The 24,510-nt window shown below is 42.9% G+C and overlaps 1 protein-coding gene across 1 annotated transcript in view; it reads left to right on the top strand.

Annotated features, from left to right (window-relative positions):
* The first annotated feature begins 3,683 nt into the window (after positions 1-3,683).
* CAPN8 (calpain 8) overlaps positions 3,684-24,510 on the top strand; it is a 40,603-nt gene continuing 19,776 nt past the window's right edge. The window contains exons 1-11 of the mRNA XM_081904586.1: positions 3,684-3,969; positions 9,281-9,350; positions 10,284-10,402; positions 10,782-10,915; positions 11,232-11,400; positions 12,233-12,316; positions 13,699-13,784; positions 16,780-16,854; positions 17,864-18,024; positions 21,001-21,176; positions 21,949-21,960. Of these exons, the coding sequence (XP_081760712.1) occupies positions 3,733-3,969; positions 9,281-9,350; positions 10,284-10,402; positions 10,782-10,915; positions 11,232-11,400; positions 12,233-12,316; positions 13,699-13,784; positions 16,780-16,854; positions 17,864-18,024; positions 21,001-21,176; positions 21,949-21,960 (1,323 nt within the window). The 5' untranslated portion in view covers positions 3,684-3,732. The remainder of the gene's footprint in view (positions 3,970-9,280; positions 9,351-10,283; positions 10,403-10,781; positions 10,916-11,231; positions 11,401-12,232; positions 12,317-13,698; positions 13,785-16,779; positions 16,855-17,863; positions 18,025-21,000; positions 21,177-21,948; positions 21,961-24,510) is intronic.

Below are 24,510 nucleotides of genomic sequence, written 5' to 3'. Positions count from 1 at the left end.
GTAGAGGCAACATTGTGGGTGCTGCTTGAAGAAAAAGCAGCTTCTGGCCTCCAAGGAGCTCACCACAGTTGTTGTAGCCACCGCTGTAGCCCTGTGAATTCTGCCGCCTGAGGCGGTTGCCTCACCTTGCCTCACAGGTGGGCCAGCCCTGCTCTCAAACTAATACCACAGGGTGGTTGTAAGGAGAAGGATGGAGGACCTTTGGTCCTCCAGATGTTGTGGTTGGACTACAGTTCCCATCCTCTGGAGCGGATAGAAGTTGACAACGTACAGAGGGCCACAGTTTCCTCATCTCTGCTGCAATGTTAATCTTGGGTGGAGGGTATAGAGAGGAAGCCTTGCACAATGCCCTAAACAAACTGAAAAGACAGCTGGTTAAGACATGTTGAGAGGTACCCTGGCTGATAAAGTATGTTGAAAAGATAAGATCTCTGTCATTCCAACCCACATGGAGGTGAAAAATGCACCTCTTTCAGAAGCCTTTTTCCTTGGAAGCAGCTCCTTGGTGCAGTATTTACACTTCTTTACAGCCTATGTTCTTACAGCCTGCTTAAACTTCATTGGAAATGACAAATCTCCCTGCTTTCGACCAGTAACAGGCCTGTGATTTGCAGAGGATTTGATCACTGTGCTCGTATTTTGAGCCTGTAGGTGTGGGGAGAGAAAATGAGCTTTTAATGGTGGGAAACATCCCCATGAGATAAGGAAACACGGCAAAATCCAATAAAGCTCACAGAGACTATAAAAGCAATATGAACAGCAAGGAGTGGGCGTATGGTTTGGAGTGGGTATTCCGCTTAGGCACTGCTCAGAGTAATAATGTCTTTGTGCTCATAATGACAGAAACCATAACAAATTGGGATTATTAGGATCCCTTCAGAGGTTATGGAAAACACATGGGGGAGGGGAACCATGAACTCAGTGCTCCTGGTTGCTGGTCAAGTAGGAGGAAAATAAGCACTGAGGAAACCTCTAATGCTGCAGTCCTACACCTCATGGTGTAAGGTTGTTGAACTCCAGCTTCTGTTATCTTCAAACATTGGCCATGCTGCCTGGAGCTTATGGGAGCTAGGATTCCTCCAAAGTGGTGTTTCATTTTTGCAGGTGCATTTAGTGGTGGTTTTATACTGGACTGTCCATTCATCACCATTTTATTAGTTGTTCTGCAATGCTTCCCCAATTACGAGGTGGAGGGGCATGTTTGTGCTAGAGTGCATCAAAAGCATGATGAGTGTGTGTTTGTGTGTGTGCGCGCACACACACACACACATTTGTATTATGGAAAGTTAGAGGATTTAAGTAGCAAACTACAGGTTATGCACTGATTGAAAATGAAGCAGCCTGTCTGCCCTGAATCTTTTACAGGCACAAACAGCATTGCAAGCTGGATTGTGTATACCATCGTGAGCACAAATCAGCATGCATGCACAATACAAAGGATATATGGAGGGGTCCTTGTTGTCCAACATTGGGTGGGTCACAGGTGCCCCATCTCTGCTGAGTAAGTCCCATTGAACTCAATGGAGTTAACAGGCATGTACAGGATGGCACTGTATGGAATTAAGTAACTAAGATCCTTCCCCCAACCACCACCATCAACAAGGCCACCACAACATCTTCTTGCAACTGCCACTTTCATCAGTCTCTGGGCTGCTCAAAGGCAGATTTTTCCCAGAAGGCTGCTCTGTCTACTGAAGGCCACATGCATGCTTTTAAAGAAATCTGGACTTTCTTTTCTTTTTTTAAAGGTAAAGGTCCATTTGCAATTGAGTGCCCATACCAAAGACCTTGTTTTTAGAGCACTTCCTTCGAAAACTGAGGTTTGGGGCTTTGATAGTTCTATTGTTCTGTATGTTGTATAACTGGCAACGGTAGCAATTCAACAAATTGCTGGGAAAAGCTAATTGTGTGAATCATTTCTCAAGAGCATTATAGGATCATAATGCCAAGGTTGACTGTCTGAGAATTCAATTTCACAGACTTATTTCCTGCTTTTAACTTCAATCGTTAAGTGTGTTTTCCTCACAATACAGGATTTTGTTGAAGGTGAGTCTGAACAAGGTACATTTGGGCGTTTCAACAAGAGACTCAACCTTTGCAGGTTATTTGCTTCTCTCTGAGATGCAGTCCTGGAGATAAATATCCCAAGTCTTTGGGAGTGGGAGAGATTGTATCTGTGCCCATAAGGGCTGGGTGGAAAACTTAGACCAGGGTAGCCAACGTGGTGTCCTCCAGATGCAGCTAGTCTTCAACTCCCAGCTAGGCTAGGGGTCACAGATCTGAAAGGTGCTATGTTGACTATCCCTTAGATCTTCTCCTTTAGACAATGATCATCTAAAACCCTTAATGATTTAGGTTATCCAAAGGACAGCCTTTATCCATGCCAGCCTACCAATATTTTGAGTTCAGCTCTGGTTGTGTGCTGCCCACTGGTGTGATCAATTAGGTTGGCAAGTATGAATGACAGGGCCTTCTTAGCACTGACTCCACACTTGTAGAATTCTGTTCCAACTGAGGTATATGCAGCCTCATCACTACAGGCCTTCAGACAGACTCTAAATGCACATCTGTTTATAACCATGTTTTTTTTTTAAAAAGAAGTTATTGTGTTGCTGATCTGAATTGGTGCTAAAATAGTTCAAACTATCTGATTTAATTCTACTATTTCAGATTCCCTGAATGGGTGGACAAACTACCCCAAAGGAGCATGACATGTCCCCCACCAGAGGTACTACCTCTCCCTTAACACCCCTAACGCCCCAAGGATGTGTCAGACATGACTAAACCAGGTGAGGGTAGCCTATGGGTCTCAAACCCTTGGAGGGTTAGGGACTTCCCCTGCATGCAAAGACAGGCTCTGGCAGATGAAGCCAGTAGTAGGCTGAATGGTAAAGAAGGCGGTTTCTGCACGTGCTGTAGAGGGAAGTGAGGGGCAGGTGGGGCTCATCAGCCTGGGAAGGTAGCCCATGATCTAGGAGAAGGAAAACTCTGATCCTAAACCTCTGCTGCTTTGCAGGATATCTTTGGGAGAATAGAAGGCTAAGGAGTAAACCCTACACAGATCCAGCATGGAGTTCCTAAGATGGTTGAATGGTGTCTTGTGTGCCTCCTTCTGGCAACTCCTGCAGCTAAACTGGTGCGAAACATATTGCTCTGCTTTCCTTTGGACCACATCAGCAAGGCAGATGGGGGCGGGTCTTGTCATTTGGGCAGCCCATACACACTGCCCAGGCTTGCACCTTATTCTCCATGAATTGGTCTGATCTTCTTCTAAAGCCACCCAGGTTTGCCACCGTAACTCCTTCTTTGAGTGAGAACATTCCACAGTTTAACTATGTGCTTTGTGAAGGAGCACTTTCTATGGGCTGTCCTGAATCGTCCAGCAAGCTTTACTCCCCTTCACCTTGTCTGGCTTGTTTCCCTACCTGCAAAAGTTTCAGTTCTCCTATACTCATCTTAAAATTCAACACTTGACTAGAAAGCTAGTATCTGCTTCTCATACAAAGGGAGGATACTGAATAAATGCTACAGCCACTGGAATATTCCCTTTTTCTGCCTTTCGCTTCCATCGCCGTGACCCTTTCCCTCTTGTGTACATATTTACCTTTGAATGTTTCCTCCTTCTTCGAGGGTGTTGCACGGCGTAATGTGCTTGCTCATTCCACCCTCACCTGGCCACACTTCCCACCTTGCATTTAGGCTTTAAGACCTGCTGTGTCCTTCTGCCTCGCTATGGCAAATGTGGCGATTAAATTGGCCAGGGAGAAGGAAGCCCTGAAAGGCCTGGGCTCCAACCAGAATGCCGTGAAATACTTAAAACAGGATTTTGAAGCTCTGAAGAGGCAGTGCTTACAGTCTGGCACTCTCTTCAAAGACGAGGAATTCCCCGCCTGCCCTTCTGTTCTTGGCTATAGGGATCTGGGGCCTTATTCACCCAAAACTCAGGGCATTATCTGGAAACGACCTCCGGTAAGATTTTTACATTGTGTTCATAATCAGTCAGGTTCAGATAACATTTCATTCATCCAAGTGTCATCTTCAGACTCACAAGGATTGTAATAGTATGCAAAAAAGCAAAGCTACCGGCCTGCAAGAAGAAATCCAAATTATTATATAGTCATTTTACTTTGAACCCTAGATAGAGTTTGTTTTAATGTTTCTCTAGTGGCCATCACCTTGATCTTGCAGATGTAAACAAGAATAGAAATGCTGAAGTTTCTTCTCCAATGGTTTGTCCTTTCGGGACTGATAAGGTTGTCAACCAGAGCATCTAAACTCAGGGATGCTTTTGGAGTGGCAATATCTGGATTAAGGGACATTTAACATATTGCATGGAAATATAGTGGGTGAAAATTAGAGCCATTTATTATGTTCTTGAGATTGTGGTGGTCTGGAATAAGGGACATCTGGCAACATTCAGTGTTGAGAATGCCTGGAAACATATTCTTTGGGGATTTCCTTCTGCCAATTTCTGAGGTTTTAATAAGCTTAAACTTCGCTGTGCTATTAGAGATACTGTTTCAAAGGCACATTGATGGCACATTAACTGTCAAAACGGGGAGGGAAAACCTTTCTCTGTGTGTATCATTTTTGCAGGTTGTTAGATGTAATTCCATTCTGCTCTGTTTCTGCATTAGTCTTCAAATCCTCTGAAAATACTGTTTAAATATGTATTTAATGCATTTCCTCCTTGTTAAATTAGTATTTTCTCTCAAAATATTTATCCCCATTTTCTTTCAAAACATGTATTTAGACTGCAATCCTTTACCTATTTTATTGAGAGTAAGTCCCATTGAACTCATTGAGGCATCTTTCTGAGTGGTCTTATCATCTTGTCCCGCTGATTTCTCCCACCACCAGGGAAAGCCATACATTAGCACTCAGAGCAAATGACAATCGGGTTTTTTTGTGGATTGCCATTTGTTAAAGAGCTGGTTTTCCCCGGGAAAGGAGTGGCGCAAGGGGGCAACAGCTCAGACCCGAACTTTCTAGGCACGGGGCAAGCTTAAGTGTGGACAAGCCCTGTATCACAACTACTGAGAACTGCACCCCAACATTGGGAGGAATGCAAAATCTGGTGGACAGCAAAGTTCTGATCCCATTAGTCCACGAGCTGCAGATCAGGCCATTTTGTTTGCACATTTGCAAGACCGCATACTATTCCTATTTCAAAGCCAAATTGCAAAAGAAATGAAAGTAGCTTAAAAAACCAAACTCTCTTTAATAATACAGTGGTACCTCGGGTTACATACGCTTCAGGTTACATATGCTTCAGGTTACAGACTCCGCTAACCCAGAAATAGTGCTTCAGGTTAAGAACTTTGCTTCAGGATGAGAACAGAAATCGTGCTCTGGCGGCTTAAACGCAGCAGCAGCAGGAGGCCCCATTAGCTAAAGTGGTGCTTCGGTTAAGAACAGTTTCAGGTTACGTATGGACCTCTGGAACGAATTAAGTACTTAACCTGAGGTACCACTGTATTTACCTTTTTTTTTTTGCCAAGTACACCCCCCCCAATGTTCTTTTCAATCGCTTTCCTTTGACTTCAATTTCATTGTCTTTTCCTTCTCTTGACTCTCTCGCACAGTTTCATAGATCACATAAACATAGGAAGCTGCCTTTTACTGAGTCAGACCATCGATCCATCTTGCTCAGTATATACTAACTGGCAGTACTACATTTCAGATGAAGGAGAGTCACTGTTCTTCCTGGACCAATGCTGAGAATTGGGCCTGGGAACTTTTGCATGCAAAGCCACTGAGCCCTTCTTCTAAGTTTCCTTATGTGTGCACGGCAATGTGAAATGTCATGAGGTCTGGCTGAAAGCCATTCCTAATCTTCTCTTTCGTTTTGGAAGCATTTTCAGATAGTGCAGAGGTCTCTTGTCAACAGCAGGGTGGATGGAATGGGGCGCGTGTCTTCAGTTGCCTTCATAAAGTTTACTGTTCAGTGAAATTGCATATGCAGTTTTTACTACATTTTTTAATGAAACAATCAAGGAACAAACACCTCCTTAGAAAGGCTTTTACTCTCCAGGCACTTAAGAAAGATTTGAATGCAATGTGAATGAAGAACAACAGAACAATAAAAAACATGCGACTGTTTCTCAGGAAAGCAGTTGCAGCTTATTTTCAGTATTGTTGTGCGCCTCCCCAATCTCTGAGCTGTATGGGTTTCCAAGCATTTATCCAGACTTTGTGATTCCTTCTGGAAATGAGGCACAGTGGAAATGGGGGTGTCTTTGTGATACATAGGTTATTTACACATATATACAACCTGAGCCTACGATGGAGGGGTTCATGGCATGAACACCCCAAGACGGTCTTGTTTTTCTCACAGCTGCAGCCCTGCAGATGATGCTGACCACTGGGCTGTTATCAGCGTAATCAGTATTCTAATGCTGGTTCTTACTGTGTTATGTTGTATTTTAACTATAGTGGTACCTACAGTTACATACGCTTCAGGTTACAGACGCTTCAGGTTACAGACTCCGCTAACCCAGAAATATTGCTTCAGGTTAAGAACTTTGCTTCAGGATAAGAACAGAATTTGGGCTCCAGCAGCGTGGCAGCAGCAGGAGGCCCCTTTAGCTAAAGTGGTGCTTCAGGTTAAGAACAGCTTCAGGTTAAGAACGGACGTACGGAACGAATTAAGTACTTAACCTGAGGTACCACTGTACTATTGTTCTTAACTGCTTTGTTCTTACTACTTTGTATTTTATAACATTTTTTTTTTAATCACAAGCTGCCTTGAACCCCAACTTGGGATATAAATACATTAAAATAAACGAAAAAGAGCTGGGTGCTGTTACCCCGTGCTTCTGGGCTGCTTCCTCAGGTGTAAGGTCACAAATATAAGCCACACTTTAACTTTTCATGATTGGAATTTGGAAAAAAGAACTGCGGCTTATATTTGGGCCAATACAGTGGTACCTCAGGTTACAGACACTTCAGGTTACAGATGCTTCAGGTTACAGACTCCGCTAACCCAGAAAAAGTACCTCAGGTTAAGAACTTTGCTCCAGGATGAGAACAGAAATCATGCAACAGCGGCGTGGTGGCAGCAGGAGGCCCCATTAGCTAAAGTGGTGCTTCAGGTTAAGAACAGTTTCAGGTTCCGGAACGAATTAAGTTCTTAACCCGAGGTACCACTGTACAGTATTATTAAAATTTATGTACCACCCTTCATCTGAAGATCACAGGCTGGTTTACAGCATAAAGATACAAAATGAAAACACAAAATACCTCTCATAATAATAACAGCAACTCATCTCAAGATCTGATAGTGTGACTCAGAGAGTCTTCCAGTTACAGCTACATGGGAAATGAAAACTTCTCTCTCAAAAGCTGTGACACCTTGGCTTCTCCCTATTCCCAGAACAATCTACCACCTGCCGTCTTTCACCTACTTTTAGAACAGCATGCCATATGCCTGGATCAGAGCCAGTGTGGTGTAGTGGTTAAGATTACAAGATTAGTCTTGTAATCTGGGGAACCGGGTTCGCTTCCCCGCTCCTCCACATGCAGCTGCTGGGTGACCTTGGGCCAGTCACACTTCTTTGAGGTCTCTCAGCCCCACTCACCTCACAGAGTGTTTGTTGTGGGGGAGGAAGGGAAAGGAGATTGTTAGCCGCTTTGAGACTCCTGAAGGGGAGTGATAAAGCGGGATATCAAATCCAAACTCCTCTTCTTCTTCATCAAGAGGAAGTTTCTTTCTTTTCCTTTTCCTTTTAACAAACTCCTTTGGAGTGTCTGTGTGGATTTGACAGGAATTTCAACAGGTTGTTCGTGTTTGATTTTAGACCTGCTACTTTATATCCGCTCCTAAACATTTAGGTTTTTATGCAGCTTTTAGTGGTGCTGTTGGTAGTTTGTTTAATGGATTGCATTTTTATCAATTGTTTTGTGTTTTTAATTTTGTACATTGCTTCAAACTATTCCAGAAAAGAGAATACAGTGGTACCTCGGGTTAAGTACTTAATTCGTTCCGGAGGTCTGTTCTTAACCTGAAACTGTTCTTAACCTGAAGCACCACTTTAGCTAATGGGGCCTCCTGCTGCTGCCGTGCCGCCGGAGCACAATTTCTGTTCTCATCCTAAAGCAAAGTTCTTAACCCGAGGTACTCTTTCTGGGTTAGCGGAGTCTGTAACCTGAAGCGTATGTAACCCGAGGTACTACTGTAGTGGTGGTGACAGTCCTGGGAGCGAGGACCTTCAGAATTGTTGTGCAGAGAAATAGTCATTATTTTGCAACACTGCTGAGGATTCCAAATTTCAGTTTTGATATCATTTTTTAGAATAAGACAGAATGGCACATCGAAAGAAATATTTTCATGAGCCCTTTTTTCTTAAAAGTAAAATAATGAGAACTTGCGCACCTGCCTACAATTATGTGAACCATTATGCTGAATAGACAAAGAATGCAAGCTTATGCATGTTTCCTCAAATGTAATACCCCCTGTGTACAGTGGAGCTGACTCCTAGGTAAGTATGCATAGAATTGCAATTTTAAGAATGTGTGCTGATCATTATTTTTAACCTCAACAAATCAACCAGAGCTTAATTTTTCAATTATCTTGATGTTTTAAGCGGTGTCATCAATGATGCTCTGGTCTTTTTGTTAGAGTGGCTCAGCTGAATTCCTGATCTGGAACTTACGTAGAAATAATTGAGCTTTCCACCCCAATAATGAATCTGAAAGCATTACTGCAGAACAGTCTTAAAACTACTGTAGTTACAATTAAATATTACAAAGTAACAAAGTAACACATTGCACTCAAGTAGCACTCAATGCAGTTCAGTCCAATAACTTCTGTCTTTGAATCCAGATTCCATTAGGTTGGAAGCTCCTTCTCCCAACCAACATGCTATAGAAGCCAACTTCTAGGGGCTGTGGGGACTTCAGCCCCCACAATAAAATATTTGAGGGGGCCAGGTTGATGTGCATTGCCATTCAAATAGTGTGTGTGTCATGTGATTGCTTATGCAGAGCGGGGCTTACCTGGGCCCCCACAATATTTTATTCCAGTTGGTACCCCTGCAACACGCTGATTAGGTAGGTTCACATTTAAATGCAAAACCAGAATGGAATTTCTCCCCCAATCTTAGCAGAGGTAATTGTGATAACCATTTAGTGCATTTGAGCAGCACTGAATTTGTAGGAAGAGTTCAGTTTCAGTGGAAATCTGCAGGTGACGAAGATGCTAAAACATCACAAGTTAGGTACAGGATTTTGAGAAATGGTGTGCATGCAAATGTAATATTTAATTCATTTTTGTTTTCAGGAGCTGGTCCCCAACCCTCAGTTCATTGTGGGAGGAGCCACTCGTACAGATATTTGTCAAGGGGAACTGGGTAAGTAACTGAATAGCACTCCCCCTTGCTGTCTTCTGTGGTGTTAGGGGAAGGAGGGAACCATCACAAACACCAAACCATACATGTTTTAATTAGATGTACAAAGGTGAGTGCAAAGAAGAAGCTCCAGATAAGTCGAGCAAATAAATATCAAAGAAGCAATATGAATCCCGGATGTAAAACATGTCACTTGAACCCGAACTTTATTGCTTCTTTTGCACATGCCCCCCAATGACTAGTCTAGGAAGCTGAGGCATGTTTCACCCTCATTTTCATCTTCTGTGTCAGGTTTTTTCTTTTTTCATTCATTCAAAACTAGCACGCCCTGTCTAATTTAGAGGAATAAGAGACAGGCTGTCTCTAAGGGTTTCTTTCATTAAACTTTGTCTCTTTGTCAATAACAAAAATTAGTGGAAATATCAGCCTGGCAACTCTCAAGAGAACTTGAAAGACTCAGGATGCTTTCCATATATTGTACAAACAACCTGCTTTTTATTATAATAATAATAATAAAAAAAAAACAGAACACACCAGGAAAAGAAAAGCTTAGCCTTAAAAGCTTTGCCTTAAATGCAGAATCACATCCATAATCTTTCAGAATAACATGGTTTAAAGTGGATCTTCAAAGGCTGTTTGCCTCTGTACACATAGGTTAATACTCCTGCTAAAGCTTTCAAATGCCAAGGGCCCTTTTAAAAAACATTGTTTTACAGCGCATGCCATTTAAAACAAGTTTAAATTTCTGTATCCTTGCCACATGTACTTGTTGAATGCCTTAAAGTGTAACAAATCAGCAAGCCCATTTGAAACACAGGGCAAGTTCCTTATGGCAGTGACAGAAATGAGACGTTTCCATAATTTGACAGCAACGAAAGCATTAATAGGTTCATATGCTGCAATGTCCAATTCTCCCATTGAATCTGATTCTTCCAGGAGACTGCTGGCTTTTGGCAGCTATCGCATCTCTCACATTGGATCAAGAAATTTTAAACCGAGTTGTTCCCAAAGATCAGAGCTTCCAGAAGAACTACGCTGGGATTTTTCACTTCCAGGTATCTCTTCCATATTATTTATAGAGTAGGAGACACTTAAGCAAAAGTAGTCAACAATGTAAAACCAGAATCATGTCCTGGAAAAGGCAGAAGGACTTTGCCCATCATGTGGTTGCATACTTTTCTGTGTGTATAGTATAGGCAAGATATAAACCAAGCAGAAACTGTTTCTTCTCTCCAACCTCAGCCAGATATTCCAGCTCTCTGTATGACTTCACTCAGCAAACTTAAACGTTATTTGTACAAGGAAAGATAAAGCATTGTGTAAAAAGTGGTTAGCTATGCCTCATGATTTTATATGTTGAATCCAGCTTGAAGTGCCTTTGATGGCCTGATATTCAATACGTGAGCTTTCCCTCTCCCCCCCCTTTTTTGTCAGTTCTGGCAGTACGGAGAGTGGGTGGACGTTGTTGTGGATGACCGGCTCCCCACCAAAAACGGGCAGCTCCTTTTCCTGCACTCTGAAGAAGGCAGTGAGTTCTGGAGTGCCCTGTTGGAGAAGGCCTATGCCAAGTAAGCAAATGATTCTCAGATTTTGCTCAATGGAGGCAGCTGCCATGAGGCCTATCAGTCATAGTCTACCTTCTGTACAGTGTCTAATGCTACCAGTGAATTTTTCACTGGGTGAAATATAGGGCTGTAGCTCAGCTGATGGTAAGGTTTTAATCACTTGAATGTCAGTTTGCATTTCTTCATTTCCCCCCACTAATGTGCACATTCTTGTACACATATTTTGATTAGAGAGCCGCATTTCAAAATTTAGAGAAGTGCAAAGTTTCAAAAACAGAGAAGTGTGGATAGACAAATTTCTTCACCATCCATACTGCAGGCTGAATGGCTCATATGAGGCTCTTGCTGGAGGATCTACTGTAGAAGGTTTTGAAGATTTCACTGGTGGCATCTCTGAATCATATGATCTGAGAAAAGCTCCATCCGACCTGTATCAAATCATCCAGAAGGCCCTGCAAGCCGGTTCACTGCTGGGTTGCTCCATTGATGTGAGTTATTGGCATCATCATCATCGTTTTTCTGTGCTCCAACCTATGTTGTGGTGAAGTGACAGAACGCTAGCAGCAGATATTTGTGTTAGGAACTTGGAACAGCAATTGTCCCACTTTAGGGAAGCAGCATCGAGTCCTACAGCTAGAAAAATGCACTTGGTGTTTTGATAAAAAGTTGCATCCACACTTGGTCTTTAGTCAGGGGTTTGGAAAACAAGTCCCATGAGGAGAGAATGTTTAGCATGGAGATGACTGATGGGCTCACATAGAAGAGGACAAAGACTTGTTCTCTCTGTTGCTGGGTTGGTGAGGGGGCAGCAATCAGGACTAGATCTAAAGAGTTTAAGTTATAGGATGGTAGAGCCTGGCTGAATATGAGAAGAAATCTATCGATGGAAATAGAAGTTTGATAATGGAACCAATTATCTAAAGGGGCAGTGGGTTTTCCCTCGCTGGAGGCATTCAAGCAAAGGCCAGACAGACATCTGTTGTAGATGTTCCAGTATGTATATTTGATTTCCTGCACTGAGCAGGAAGTGGGACTAGATAGCCTACAAGGCCCCTTACAACTCTATGATTCAGAAGGAGCTCCAGGTGGAGTCAGTGTGCTAGCTTCCTGGCTGGTGTTGCTTACTGGGAAAGGCAAGTGCACTAGTGGGGCAGGTGTGTTTGCACTGTGCAAACCTCCACAGCTCCTTGCCCCTCCTGGTAAGCAGCAGAGACCCACCTCCTGGGAAGTTAGCAAAGTAGCTCTGCCCCACCCCAGCGAATCACTTCTAGGATTTTAAAGCACTGTGTTGTGTTTTTACAATAATTTTATACACCCTAGATAACCAGTGCAGCTGAAACAGAAGCAATCACAAGTCTGAAGCTGGTCAAAGGTCATGCTTACTCTCTTACTGGAGCGGAAGAGGTAAAAATATAGTGTCTGTGTGTGTGTGTGTGTGTGTGTGTGTGTGTCTGGCTCTGTGTGTGAGCTTTAACAAACTGAACTGTCATGAAATTAATACTGTTGCACAGCACCCCAAGTGTCTGAGCAGTGCGAGGTTCCAGGGTATTTGTTTTCTTTTGGAAAATGAGGCACAGTGGAGACTGAGGCATCTTTATGATATATGGTTTATTTACCTTTACCTTTACAACCTGAGTCTATGATGGAGGAGTTCACTCCGAGGTCTTGCTCCTTCCATAGATCCAAACAGACACCAGCTATGGCTCTCTGCCTGCCTGCAGCTTTTCTCCAGCTCTGGCTCATATAACTCCTCACTCTAACCTTTCTAAGCTCTGGGCTTATCTTCCAACTAACTCTGAGGAGTCTTAATTGCTCATCCCCTAGGCTATAACCTCATGAGGAATTTAGCTTTGCTTAATTAGCTTTCAACACTTGTTGATTCCAGGGGATTAGCATTGTCTAGCACACAGTTGAAGCCACACACAGATTGGGCTTAATCTGGCACCCAAATCTTAACATGCCAATAACTGATTAATTCTAACCTTTGGTTGATCTGGAGGTTATAGTGGTCTGGCACTCACAAACTCCTAACAATACTAAATGGCAGAAGTAGTTTGTGAAAGTTCACTCCTTTTAACCCTCCCTCTAAAAAACTTACAGCACACTTTAAGACTGAAGGTTGCAAAGCGGTTTCAAAAACAGAACATAACAATAAAACCCATAACTTATCAGTAGAAATGCAATGAAGGAGGAAAACCAGCATTTTAGGGCAGATCTTCTGGACAAAAGTTCCATCCACCCAGTGGATGAGCTGGCTACATTTAAGAACGGCCAGTTAATGGAACAGGTTTCTGGGGACTGTGTGGAAGTCCCTGGAGGTTTTTCAGAAAATTTGTGTCCGGGGAAAACTTGCTGTTTCAGGGATTGTACAGCGTGTCCCATAAAATCCAATTCATGAGTCCTTGAGTTTTGTGGTAGCATTAACAAACTTGCAATAAGCTGTGGCTTTTGCTTGCATTGCTTTTGTTCTGAATGAATTTATTCGTTTATTTATTATATTTATATACCACCTTTTCCTCCAAGTCACTTAAGCTGGGGCACACATGGATCTCCTCCCTCTCTCGATTTTATCCTCACAACAACCCTGTGAGGTAGGTGGGGCTGAGAGGTGATGACTGTGAGCTTCAGGGGCTGAGGAGAGATTTTAATCTAAGGTTCCACACTCTAACCATTACACCACCCTGGCTCTCAAAGGAGGTTTTCTAAACAGGACTGTCATCTAACAGGATGGCAACACTGAGGGGGATTATAAAGTCCTGATGTTCTGTTTGTGGTGCTTCCCACAGGTTAACTACCGTGGCCGTCCGGAGAAATTAGTCAGGTTGAGAAATCCATGGGGCGAAGTGGAGTGGACTGGGGCCTGGAGTGATAAGTACGGTATATTATTATCAGTATATATCAGTATTCACTGTTGCTATCAGTATGCAAATGATATGCAATTGATTCTGTTTCCCCCATTTGCATTATGCATCCTTTGCACTGAATGGGGTAGAATAATGTAAATGCCATGTTTCTTGTCTGGTTTTGCCACAGCAGACAGTGAGATGAATAATGTATTTTGGGGCAGAAGATGAACTGCAGCAGAATGGAAACAGCGCTGGTTGAGACAAACACAGGATGGGATGGAAAGCAATGCTTTCTTACATCCTTAGTCCCGGGTCATCTTCAGATTGTCACACCCCCACCCCACCCCCAATGCTTGTATAGTAACTCCTGAAATGCCATTTATTCATCTACATCAGTTATGGGGAATCTGTGGTTGTCCAGATCTTGCTGGATTCAAATCCCCATCAGTCCCAGACATCATGGCTAGTTCTGCTGGATGATAGGAGTTTTGGTCTGGAGGGCCACACGTCCCCTGTCCTTGATTTATTTATTTTTTGAATATGTAGCCCATCCTTCTCCAAGGAGTTCAGGAGATAATCCCATGTTAGTTCCATAGCAGCTCCATGAGGTAAATTAGAATGAGATATGGTGGTTGATCCAAAGTCACTCAGAGGGCTTCAAGGCAGGGAATTAAAACCCAAGTCTTCTTAGCACAATTACCACACACTAGCTGAATACTGCCCTCCACCTGTAAGATTCACACATTCTATAAGCATTTGTAGTGTGGGCATCTGACTGGGAAGATGTTCGTGTTGATTTTTTGAACGTTGCCCTGGAAATGAGTTGAAAAAAAAGGAGCCATCAATCTCTTTTACATTGTCACTGGCTCTGCTGTATAACATATGAAGTTCCTCTAAAATTACATCTGGCAAAGTTAATATATCAAATGACAGCCGAAAGGAAGAAAGTAATATTAATAAGTTAGGAGGGCTATCTATTAACTCACACCCATGGCTTTTCATGCCTGGATAGTAGAGCAGAAACATAGGAAAAAGAGTACTTCTAAGAGGATTATTAAGCCCGGCTGAACATGGGGCCGAGCTAGACACAACGGCTAGCTACACCTTTGCATTTTACGCCCATACTGAAATCATAGCTGTCAACTTTTACCTTTTCTTGCGAGGAATCCTATTCGGAATAAGGGAATTTCCCTAAAAAAAAAGAGGAAAAGTTGACAGCTATGACTGAAATAAATGTAAGCACCAGGTAAAGTGTGTGTGGGGGGGGTGGGGGGCTGATAATTATCAGGATTATTGGAAGAGTTTAACCCTTGCAGTGATCCCAATGACAATTGTTCCCCTGGAGCCACTTGTGTTGAGAGGTCACCCTATTTTGTATTCTAAAAAAATCTGCACATTAAATGCAGTTCTATACATGTGCAATTCTATATATGTATACTCAGAAGTTAGCCCCATTGAATTCAATAGGGTTTTCTTCCTGGTAGGCATGTACAGTATAGGATTGCACTCTTAACACCATATGCTTATTTATTTGAATGACTGATTGATTGATTTGTATACTGCTCTTGCTCCCATCCTTCATCGTTACAAAATATTTCATACCACCATTAAAAATCTAAACACAAACTTCCAGAGCTGCAGTCTTCGCATTTCCATCTGTTGGGTCCCTGGGGACTTAACTCCCAAAGGCCTGGGCAGATCAATAGGTCTTTAACTGGCATCTAAAGGCCAGCAGTGAGCAGGAGGAGACTTATTTCCCCAGGGAGAGACTTCCAGAGGTCAGCTCACCTGGCAAAGAAACAGTTCCTACTCTGAAACAGAATTAACTGTACGTTAAACCATCTCTGGAAGTTTATTTTCATTATTTACAGAAATGTAAAATGTTTTCCTTTGAGAGGCATGTGATCAGGATCTCCCTGGAGCAGTGGAGATTCCAAGAATATTTCTTTTCTTTTCAGCAGAGCGTTCCTTCTATCCCCAGAGTAAATAAGGAATTGTTTCTGCTTTATCCCCAACTCCAGATTTAATTTACTACTGTATCTCATGAATAATGCCATATCAGTAGATAAATAATCATATAAAAAACAGCCAAACAGCAGGCACATAAACAAGGATTAGATTTCAGGTATTAAACTCACATCAAAAAAGGCTCGGTTTTAAAAATAAATCGTACAATAAAAATGATTTAAGTCAGAAATTATAAAACGTTTAACACTTCTTTTCTATCACTTTATGTGACTTTTAATCCAGCAGCGTGGAACCTGTGGTTCCCTAGATGTTGTGAGATTCTAACTCCCATCAGCTCCAGCCAGCATGGTCGATGGCGAGGACCAATGGGAGTTGTAGCCAGTGCTTTTTTCCTGGCAGGTGATCACTCGTAGCCGAGTAAGATTGTCTTCCATGAACATGGTCTTAACAGTGAGTCCATAAGAGACTGTGGAGGCCATTTCTGAGCACGTCCTTCCACAGTGGGGACACAGGTTTCTGGGTGGGAGCTGTTGATGGTGAGGGTTTGCCAAACGTGCCTTCCTCTTAGCAGGTTTCTCCCTTTCGTCCTGAGTTCGAGTGTCTTCAAAGCCCATGACCCCTTTGGTAAAAGCTGTTCTCCAATTGGAGCGCTCTCAGGCCAGTTGTCAGTATTTATACTACAATTTATTTAGATTTGCCTTGAGAGAGTCTTTAAACCTCTTTTGTTGACCACCAGCATTATGCTTTCCATTTTCCATTTTCTGGCAGTACTCACTGGTATGCAGTACTGGCATCCCCCCGTTTCCACGGCTACAACGGGCCCTGTCTGGCCTTCTCACAGCCGTGGCAGCCCTCCTAGCCTCCTCTGGTTGCGTGACGTCATGCGTGCGCACCCCCACCTCTGAGTTGGGCAGAACCCAGCACCTGTAGTGGTGGCACCCTTGAGGTCCCTCAGGGCTCAGATAGGACTGCGTTCGTACACATATGCAACTATTTTATGCTTAATTTGTAGTGGCAAAATGTTTGGTTTGTAATGCTCTCCTATCCCTGCAGTGCTCCACAATGGAATTATATTGACCCCAAGCAGAAAGCAGCTCTGGATAAGCAGGCAGATGATGGTGAATTTTGGTAAGAACCTTTCAATCAATAGCAGAATGCAGATAAACATGCTGCAGTGCATGGGTGACACTAGATGTGGTGTTAAATGCATCACTTGTGCTGTGTCATTTGCCTTCTAAATGCTAACAGCGGATGAAGGAAGGCCAAATTTTTATCAGGACTTTGGCACATAAGGAGAGAGGTTTTCATGTTTTCCCTCCTCGCATAGTCCTGATGAAAATCTCCCCCTTGCAATAATAATTTATAATAATAATTTATTATTTATCCCCTGCCCATCTGGCTGGGCTTCCCCAGCCACTCTGGGCGGCTTCCAACAAAATATTAAAATGCCATAATACATCAATGATGCCTTGCGGCGACAATTGGCTAATAGCAGTTGTGGTGGTGAAGATTTTTGTTGGACTTGCATCGGGGGAAAAATGGGATGAACACCCACAACACACTCCTGGCAAAAAAACCTCATAGGAGCATAAGAAGCTGAGTCAGACAACTGCAGCTTAGCGGTAAAATAAAAACACTCTGCATGTGTTCAGAGACTGCTATGCAACATCTTCCTTCACTGGCAGCACAAATATATGTGTGGAGTAGACCAGGCTATTAGGCTGCTGTTCTTTACAGTCATTTGGCAGTGCAGTTGGCTCTTCTCTGTCATGACAACTGTTGGTAAGAGAGGGACTTTTATCATTTATTGCCCTGGGATCCCCAGCAACTTGGACCTGCCCCTTGAAATGTAATATGGGAAGCAGTTCCCAGTGTGGGAATGGCAAGTCCTAGACTCTAATTTGGTATGAGCTAAGGATAGCATGGCTGACTGGACTCAAGAAGACTAATCACTGAGAATTTGTAGGCCTTCCATTATTGATGGGGATTCCTAGAAGTTTCAGAGCTTTGTAACGCCAAATAATTCCCTCGTGCTATTGCTGCCTGCTGTCTCGGTAGAAGATAAATCAATGGCAAGTGGATAATGGCTTTCTTCCAGACTCACTAAGCACTCTCGTATGCTCTGCTCCTATGGCAGGATGTCCTTCTCAGATTTTCAAAGGAACTTCACAAGGCTTGAGATCTGCAACTTGACTCCTGACACCCTGACAAGCAGCCATGTCCACAAATGGGGTATGACTTTGTTCAACGGAAACTGGAGACGGGGCTCCACAGCCGGTGGGTGCCAAAATTACCCAGGTAATGTCACCGTGGAGAAACCAATCACTAGCCATAGCTATTGTTGATAGGGGAAGTTTTTGTACTGTAGGACTGCCTGCAGATTATTTCAGTGGTCTCACTATTTGAGCCAATGGGGGCAATTGTAGATCAGGCTCTTTCCCAAGTGCCTGTTGGAAGTGCAATAGCAGGGATCATTCAGTTTGCAACTTAAGAGTTATTTCTGTTGTTGGTGAGTCAGCTAACCGAGGTGATGGTGGTGGAGGAGGTGTTGCGTAGCAACCAGGCAGATTAGCATGATCTCTAGTGAGGTAGCACCTGCTGTGTAGTTCTGAGGGAGCTTTCCTCTGTATGTTTAGTTGTATGTCTCCCTGCTATGTACAAGGCCTGATGGGAGAAAGACAAAAGCTCTCTGATCTTGTCATCTCAAATTATACACTGTTTTCGTTCAGTTTCCCTCAGCAAAATGCTGTCTGGGTTTCTTGCATTGTGGCGGATATAGGTTAGATTCAAACCGAGCATGTGATAAATGATGCGCACATTTCCATCTGGTCAAAGTACAAGAGGTGGGACATTGCTGCTGTGCCGTCCTACATTCTGTGGCAGTGCGGCTGTTTGCGAAGATTGGGATGGAGCATGGCAGAGCATCTGCAAGGGTGGGGGCTGCACCCAGGTGGCGGCAGGCACACCTGTACCTGCCACTGCTGACTTCCTGCTCCCCACTGCTCACTGCCGCTCTGCTCCACTCCATCCTACTCCTGCTGAGATCCAATATTGCTGCTGCTGGGAAAACAGCATGGCAAGCACATCAAAATTCAAGTGTTAAACTCTGCTTTGCAGTGTTCATGTTATTATTTTCATTGCTTTTCATTTTTGTTTTCATACATTATTGTTGTGTGTGTGTGTGTGTGTTTTAAGTTCTAGTTATACATCTCATTCATTTTTCAGTATGGCACTGAAACTGTGATAAAAAGGACCAAACTGCAATATTTACCATAAAATTGCATATATTAATAGTCTAGAAATAACTGTTTTGTTTTTATGTGTCGAATGCTAAATTAATTCCTAAACCCATTGCTGTTTGGGGCTCCAGCCTGAATATGTAATTACAACGAATAGCAGTATGGCGTGCGTTAATTAAGCATTTAAAAAAATGTCTTCAAGTGGGAAAACATTTTTCTGCAGAATTAAAAAAACACGTGGTTTTACTTGTAAGAGCCATTCCTTGGTAGGTTCAGTGCTGTAATCTGGGTATAATAATGAAAGCATTCAAACTCAAACATTACAGATCACGGACAGTTGTTTGAATAGAAGCGATAACACATTTCACTGTGGGCTGGTGTCAGTGGAATGCCGCTTGGAAATGGTTTGGGAAAGAGCTGAAGAGAAGAGAAAAATATCAGCATGTTATAAAATCTCTCTTAACTGGGAAATTAATGGCTGCAGACATACTCAGACACCAACCATAACACAAACATGCCATAGTGGGCCTTAGGATCACCACTCCCCCCACTTCACATTATTTTGAAGCTGCTTTTTCTCCTTTCATTTTTGGAAACAAAACATCTTTTTCTGTTTTGTCTAAATGCAGGAAATGATTTGTGCAGACCATAATTAAGAAACTGGGATACCCTGGTTTGATACCCTGTTTCGTTACCTAACAATGGTTTGCACAAACCACCATCTTCTCCATGTGGACAAGACAGGAAACAGGTTTGTTTTAAACTGTGAGTGAAGGTTTCACCTCATATGTGTGTGATCAGGAAATAACGCTTGTTGGATTCCAAGAAGCTCTGTGAAAAAATAGACTGGAATGTCGCTTAAAAGAGAAGATAAAATAAGGATTGTTAAAGTGCAACATAAATTTAGGAAATGTGAGAAGTTGTGATAAATATGAAAATTGTCAGATAGGCTGATGGAAGTCTAAAAGAATGTATAAGTTAAATTGGATGTTTAATTATAAATGGAATGGTTATTGGAAATTTGAATAAAAATTAATTGAAAAAAGAAAGAAAGAAAGAAACTGGGATACCCTGGTTTGATACCCTGTTTCGTTACCTAACAATGGTTTGCACAAACCACAATCTTCTCCATGTGGACAAGACAGGAAACAGGTTTGTTTTAAACTGTGAGTGAAGGTTTCACCTCATATGTGAAGAAGGAAAGGCTGCACAATCCCAAGCCCCACCACGGTGTGTTTTCTTATCACAACAAGGTTATGGTTTGCTGTTATGTCTGAATGCAGTCTGTTCTCATTATATCACAGGGTATGTGTCATTCCGAGTTTTTGGGTCACCAGTCAAACCCAGTCATTTCTCAGTCTCAGTTATTTCTAGAGACGCTGAGGTTTTAGAGAAGAAAGTGAGAAAGAAAGGTGGCCACCTTAAAAAGTGGGAGTGAAAGAGACCCAGGATGCAATTTTGGGATAATTTTATTGATAGGATACATCTTCCTTAACATTTTGGTCTAAGATACGGGGAAGGGCCATAACTCATTAGAATTAAGCTTAGTACCTTTTAAGTCATTGTGTACTTAAAAGTAGTATGGGACCATGCAGAAGCATCAATGTAATGGCCTGAATATACTTGCAACTGAATAACTCATAACTGGGTTTTTAAATTTTAAAATATTCATTTTCAAGCCAAACCTGAGAGTTGTATCTTATATGAAATGGCCCAGTAACAGTCTCCTGAGGATAAATAACGGGTTTGTGTTAATGACTGCAGTCTCTTTGAGCTGGTCACCGCTCCCCCGAGGGAATGTCTCTTAGTAGCTTGATTCATTATAACTGCAATAAATATATAGCATACTTGGGCAGGGGTGGCAAAAGAAGCATAGAATATATAAATATAATGGGAAAGCCAGGCTGGAAGCCAAAGTACAGTTCATTCTTAAGGTCAATTCCCTGCAGCTCAACCTGGTTGCATTAGCAGCAAAGAAACCCCTCTCTCATTTCTCTGGCGATTCTTACATATATTTCTACCTTTGCCTTTACAGCAACATACTGGACCAACCCCCAGTTTAAAATTAGGCTGGATGAGCCAGATGACGACCACACAGGAAGTGGGAGTGAACCATGTTGCAGCATCCTGGTGGGCTTGATGCAGAAGAACCGTAGGAGGCAGAAGCGGATGGGGGAAGGGCTGCTCAGTATTGGCTACTCCCTTTATCAGGTATATTACTCATTGCTCCTTGATACTTTCTGCCCTGCTCCACTTTCCATCAACCTCAGACAGCATGGCCTGTGACTAGGTGAATGGGAGATGGAGTCCATCAACAGCTGGTGTGCCATCAGTTCTCCACACCTGCCTGAGTGCTGATCAATAACAGCATTGCTTCTCTCTGTGCATTTATTCTGTGGTGCCACAAAATAGCGGTGGAACACATGCTGTGCTCAAACAAGGTTCCAGATTCAACCCGCAGTAGCTGGTTGGAAATACTGCTCCTGGTCTGAATAAATAGCATTCAGCTACCTGGATAGATGCCTTGCCATAAAGCAGCTTTCTGCATTCAGCAAGATTCTTCAGAGTTCTGTCCTGAAAGCTCAGCTGTGAAATACCTTGAGAAGGCTCAAATCTTGTGAATGCAAAGCCAAAGCAGGCTGATGTACATGAATCCATCCCTGGTGGGGGAGACTAGTGCAGTGCACAGCCAGATTGTATAACAAAAATTCTCTTAAGATGCTCTGAAATTGGCATTGGCCTCAGATTACCAAACCAGGCAAAAATGACGGAATGTTTAAGTTGGAGCAGAGATATTGCTGAGAAAGGTTCATCTTTGGCTGAGTGTGCAGGAAAGAGTGGTCACCAGGCATAACAGACCAAGCTGTTCAAATCCATTAAATATTCTTTTGGTTGACTTTTCATCCAGCTGCTTGTGAAAAATATAGAGCCACCATCTTTCACCAGGCCTTTATGTCTCTTCCCCTTTATATGTCTCTTGCAGGTGCCAAAAGAGGTACATAAACTGTGCTGGAAATATGCATTCTCCAAAATAAAAAGATCATCTACTGCTTCTTGAAGGCTGATGTGCCCCAAATTGACAATTGCCCTGCTGACATATGAGGGACATTTGGTTTCTAAGGGTGTATGCTGACTATTTTTGGAAGGAAGGAAAGAAAACTTTTAACTTAAGGGCTTATTTGCGGGGAAAGTGGTCCTAAGATGGCAGTTCAGAGGTGTTTAATGTGGTTATCATCTCCCATTACATTGCTTCTTTGAAAGGAGGCTTTCCTGAATGTCAGATTTGTTGGTTCAGCACACCACACCTCAAGCATATGTGGACTGACCACGGGGGAGGGTTATATGTAACCCAAATAATTGCTCATAAAGGATTTATTTATTTAAGTTTGCTGGGTGTGGGGCAGGGGGAGAAAAGAACACTAAAGTTTAAAAACAAATAAATCGTGTGGTACAGAAATAGGGATTGGGAGAGAATTTCCACATTTTATCAGAATATTAGATGTCAAGGTCACTCAATTAAATTGGCTTGTCCTAGATCCAGGATGGATAAAAGAAGTACTTCCCAAACACACTTATGATGCTTAACTGCTGCAAGTGATGGCTATGAGTTTAGACCAGGCATAGGCAAACTCGGCCCTTCAGATGTTTTGGGACTACAGATCCCATCATTTCTGACCACTGGTCCTGTTAGCTAGGGATGATGGGAGTTGTAGTCCCAAAACATCTGGAGGGCCGAGTTTGCCTATGCCTGGTTTAGACAAAGAAAATAAAAAAGGAGGAGGCCTATCAGTGGCTATTAGCCATGGTGGTTGAATAGAACCCCCCCGCCGCCATTTTCCCTATGTCAGTATACCTCCAGATACCAGTTGCTGGAGGCAACCCCCCCCCCCGCCAGAGGGCTATTGCTTTTATTTTCTGTGCTTGTGGGTTTCTTGAAGGCACCTGGTTGGCCATTGTCAGAAACAGGATGGTAGGCTAGGTAGACATTTGGTCTGGTCCAGCAAGGAACTTCTTTTGGAGTGGTGGTTGTATAAAACCATGCATGCCACGCTGCTGCTGCTGCTGCTACGTGTGTGTGTGTGTGTGTGTGTGTGTGTGTGTGAGAGAGAGAGAGAGAGAGAGAGAGAGAGAGAGAGAGAGAGAGAGTTTAGAAGTAGTATTGCTTCCCCACACTTCCAGTTTGCTACTGTATTGCACAAACCACATCGCAGGAAGAGAAGCTTAGAGCTAAGTGAGCAAGTTAAGGGAAAGGTGACAGCCTCCTGCTGGAACCCAGATGCTCTAAACAAATTAAGCTGTTGCTTTCCACAACAATGCCTAAGAGTCACAGCAATGCATATTGTAAAGATATTCTAGGCTATAATTCTGCATCAGACCAGCATGGGAAGTTGCACCTGATTCCAGTTGCTAATGTATGTTTGCTGTTTGACATTTCTAGTTAAGAGATATATGCTATCAGTAGACAATGGAGTACACCCTGTTTCAAACAAACTCCACCTTGCCTTAATGAGTCACATTTTGAAATGCAAGCTCACGCTGCAAAGGCACTGTTTAAACATTTATTGTTTTGCTTTTGTGCTTTTGTTCAATTTAAGGCACCCAATTTCCTCTTATAACTCATGCAGAGCTTTGGAGCAGATTTGTATTATCAGTTATAATATAAAGATGCTTGTGTGTTGCAAGCTCAGATAGTAGATTAGCATTTGGTGGAAGGTGCAGAAGAAAATGAGCTGTGGAAAAGCTGCTTTCTTGAGATTTATACAAGCTGAAGGTACGTCTACACTCTGTGGAAAGCACCTCATATTTTTGATAAACTTAATATGCCAACTCATCAGTTTGTAGGGAAAACGTTGTAGGAAGAAGATTACGGAGATGGCAGGAGGATGGCAAGAGACTGGTGAAGCAGAGATTAAATCTCATTTAGAGAGCAACTGTGTGCCACATGCTAGTTATGGCTGTCTCAAAACAGCAGACCCAGTTATTTGAAACACTTAACTTTGTTCTGTGTGCACACCATAAATGAAAAGTGTATTTAAAGCACACAGCTTCCTTCAAAGAATCCTGGGTGTAGTTTAACCCTCATAGAGCTACAATTCCCAGCACCCTCAACAAACAACAGTTCCAAGGATTATTTGGGGGAAGCCTCATGCTGTAAAGGGACGCAGGTGGCGCTGTGGGTTAAAACACAGAGCCTAGGACTTGCCGATCAGAAGGTCGGTGGTTCGAATCCCTGCGAGGGGGTGAGCTCCTGTTGCTCGGTCCCAGCTCCTGCCAACCTAGCAGTTTGAAAGCACATCAAAGTGCAAGTAGATAAATAGGTACCACTCCAGCTGGAAGGTAAATGGCATTTCCGTGTGCTGCTCTGGTTCACCAGAAGCGGCTTAGTCACATGACCCGGAAGCTGTATGCTGGCTCCCTCGGCAATAAAGCGAGATAAGCGCGCAACCCCAGAGTCGATCACGACTGGACCTAATGGTCAGGGGTCCCTTTACCTTTGCCTTTACATGCTGTAAATGCCTTGCTGGATCACATCAGAGACTTATCT

The sequence above is a fragment of the Podarcis melisellensis genome (assembly GCF_964234715.1).
Source record: "Podarcis melisellensis genome assembly, chromosome: 3".
Classification (NCBI taxonomy): Eukaryota; Metazoa; Chordata; class Lepidosauria; order Squamata; family Lacertidae; genus Podarcis; species Podarcis melisellensis.
This window is presented reverse-complemented; position numbering and strand designations above follow the sequence as displayed.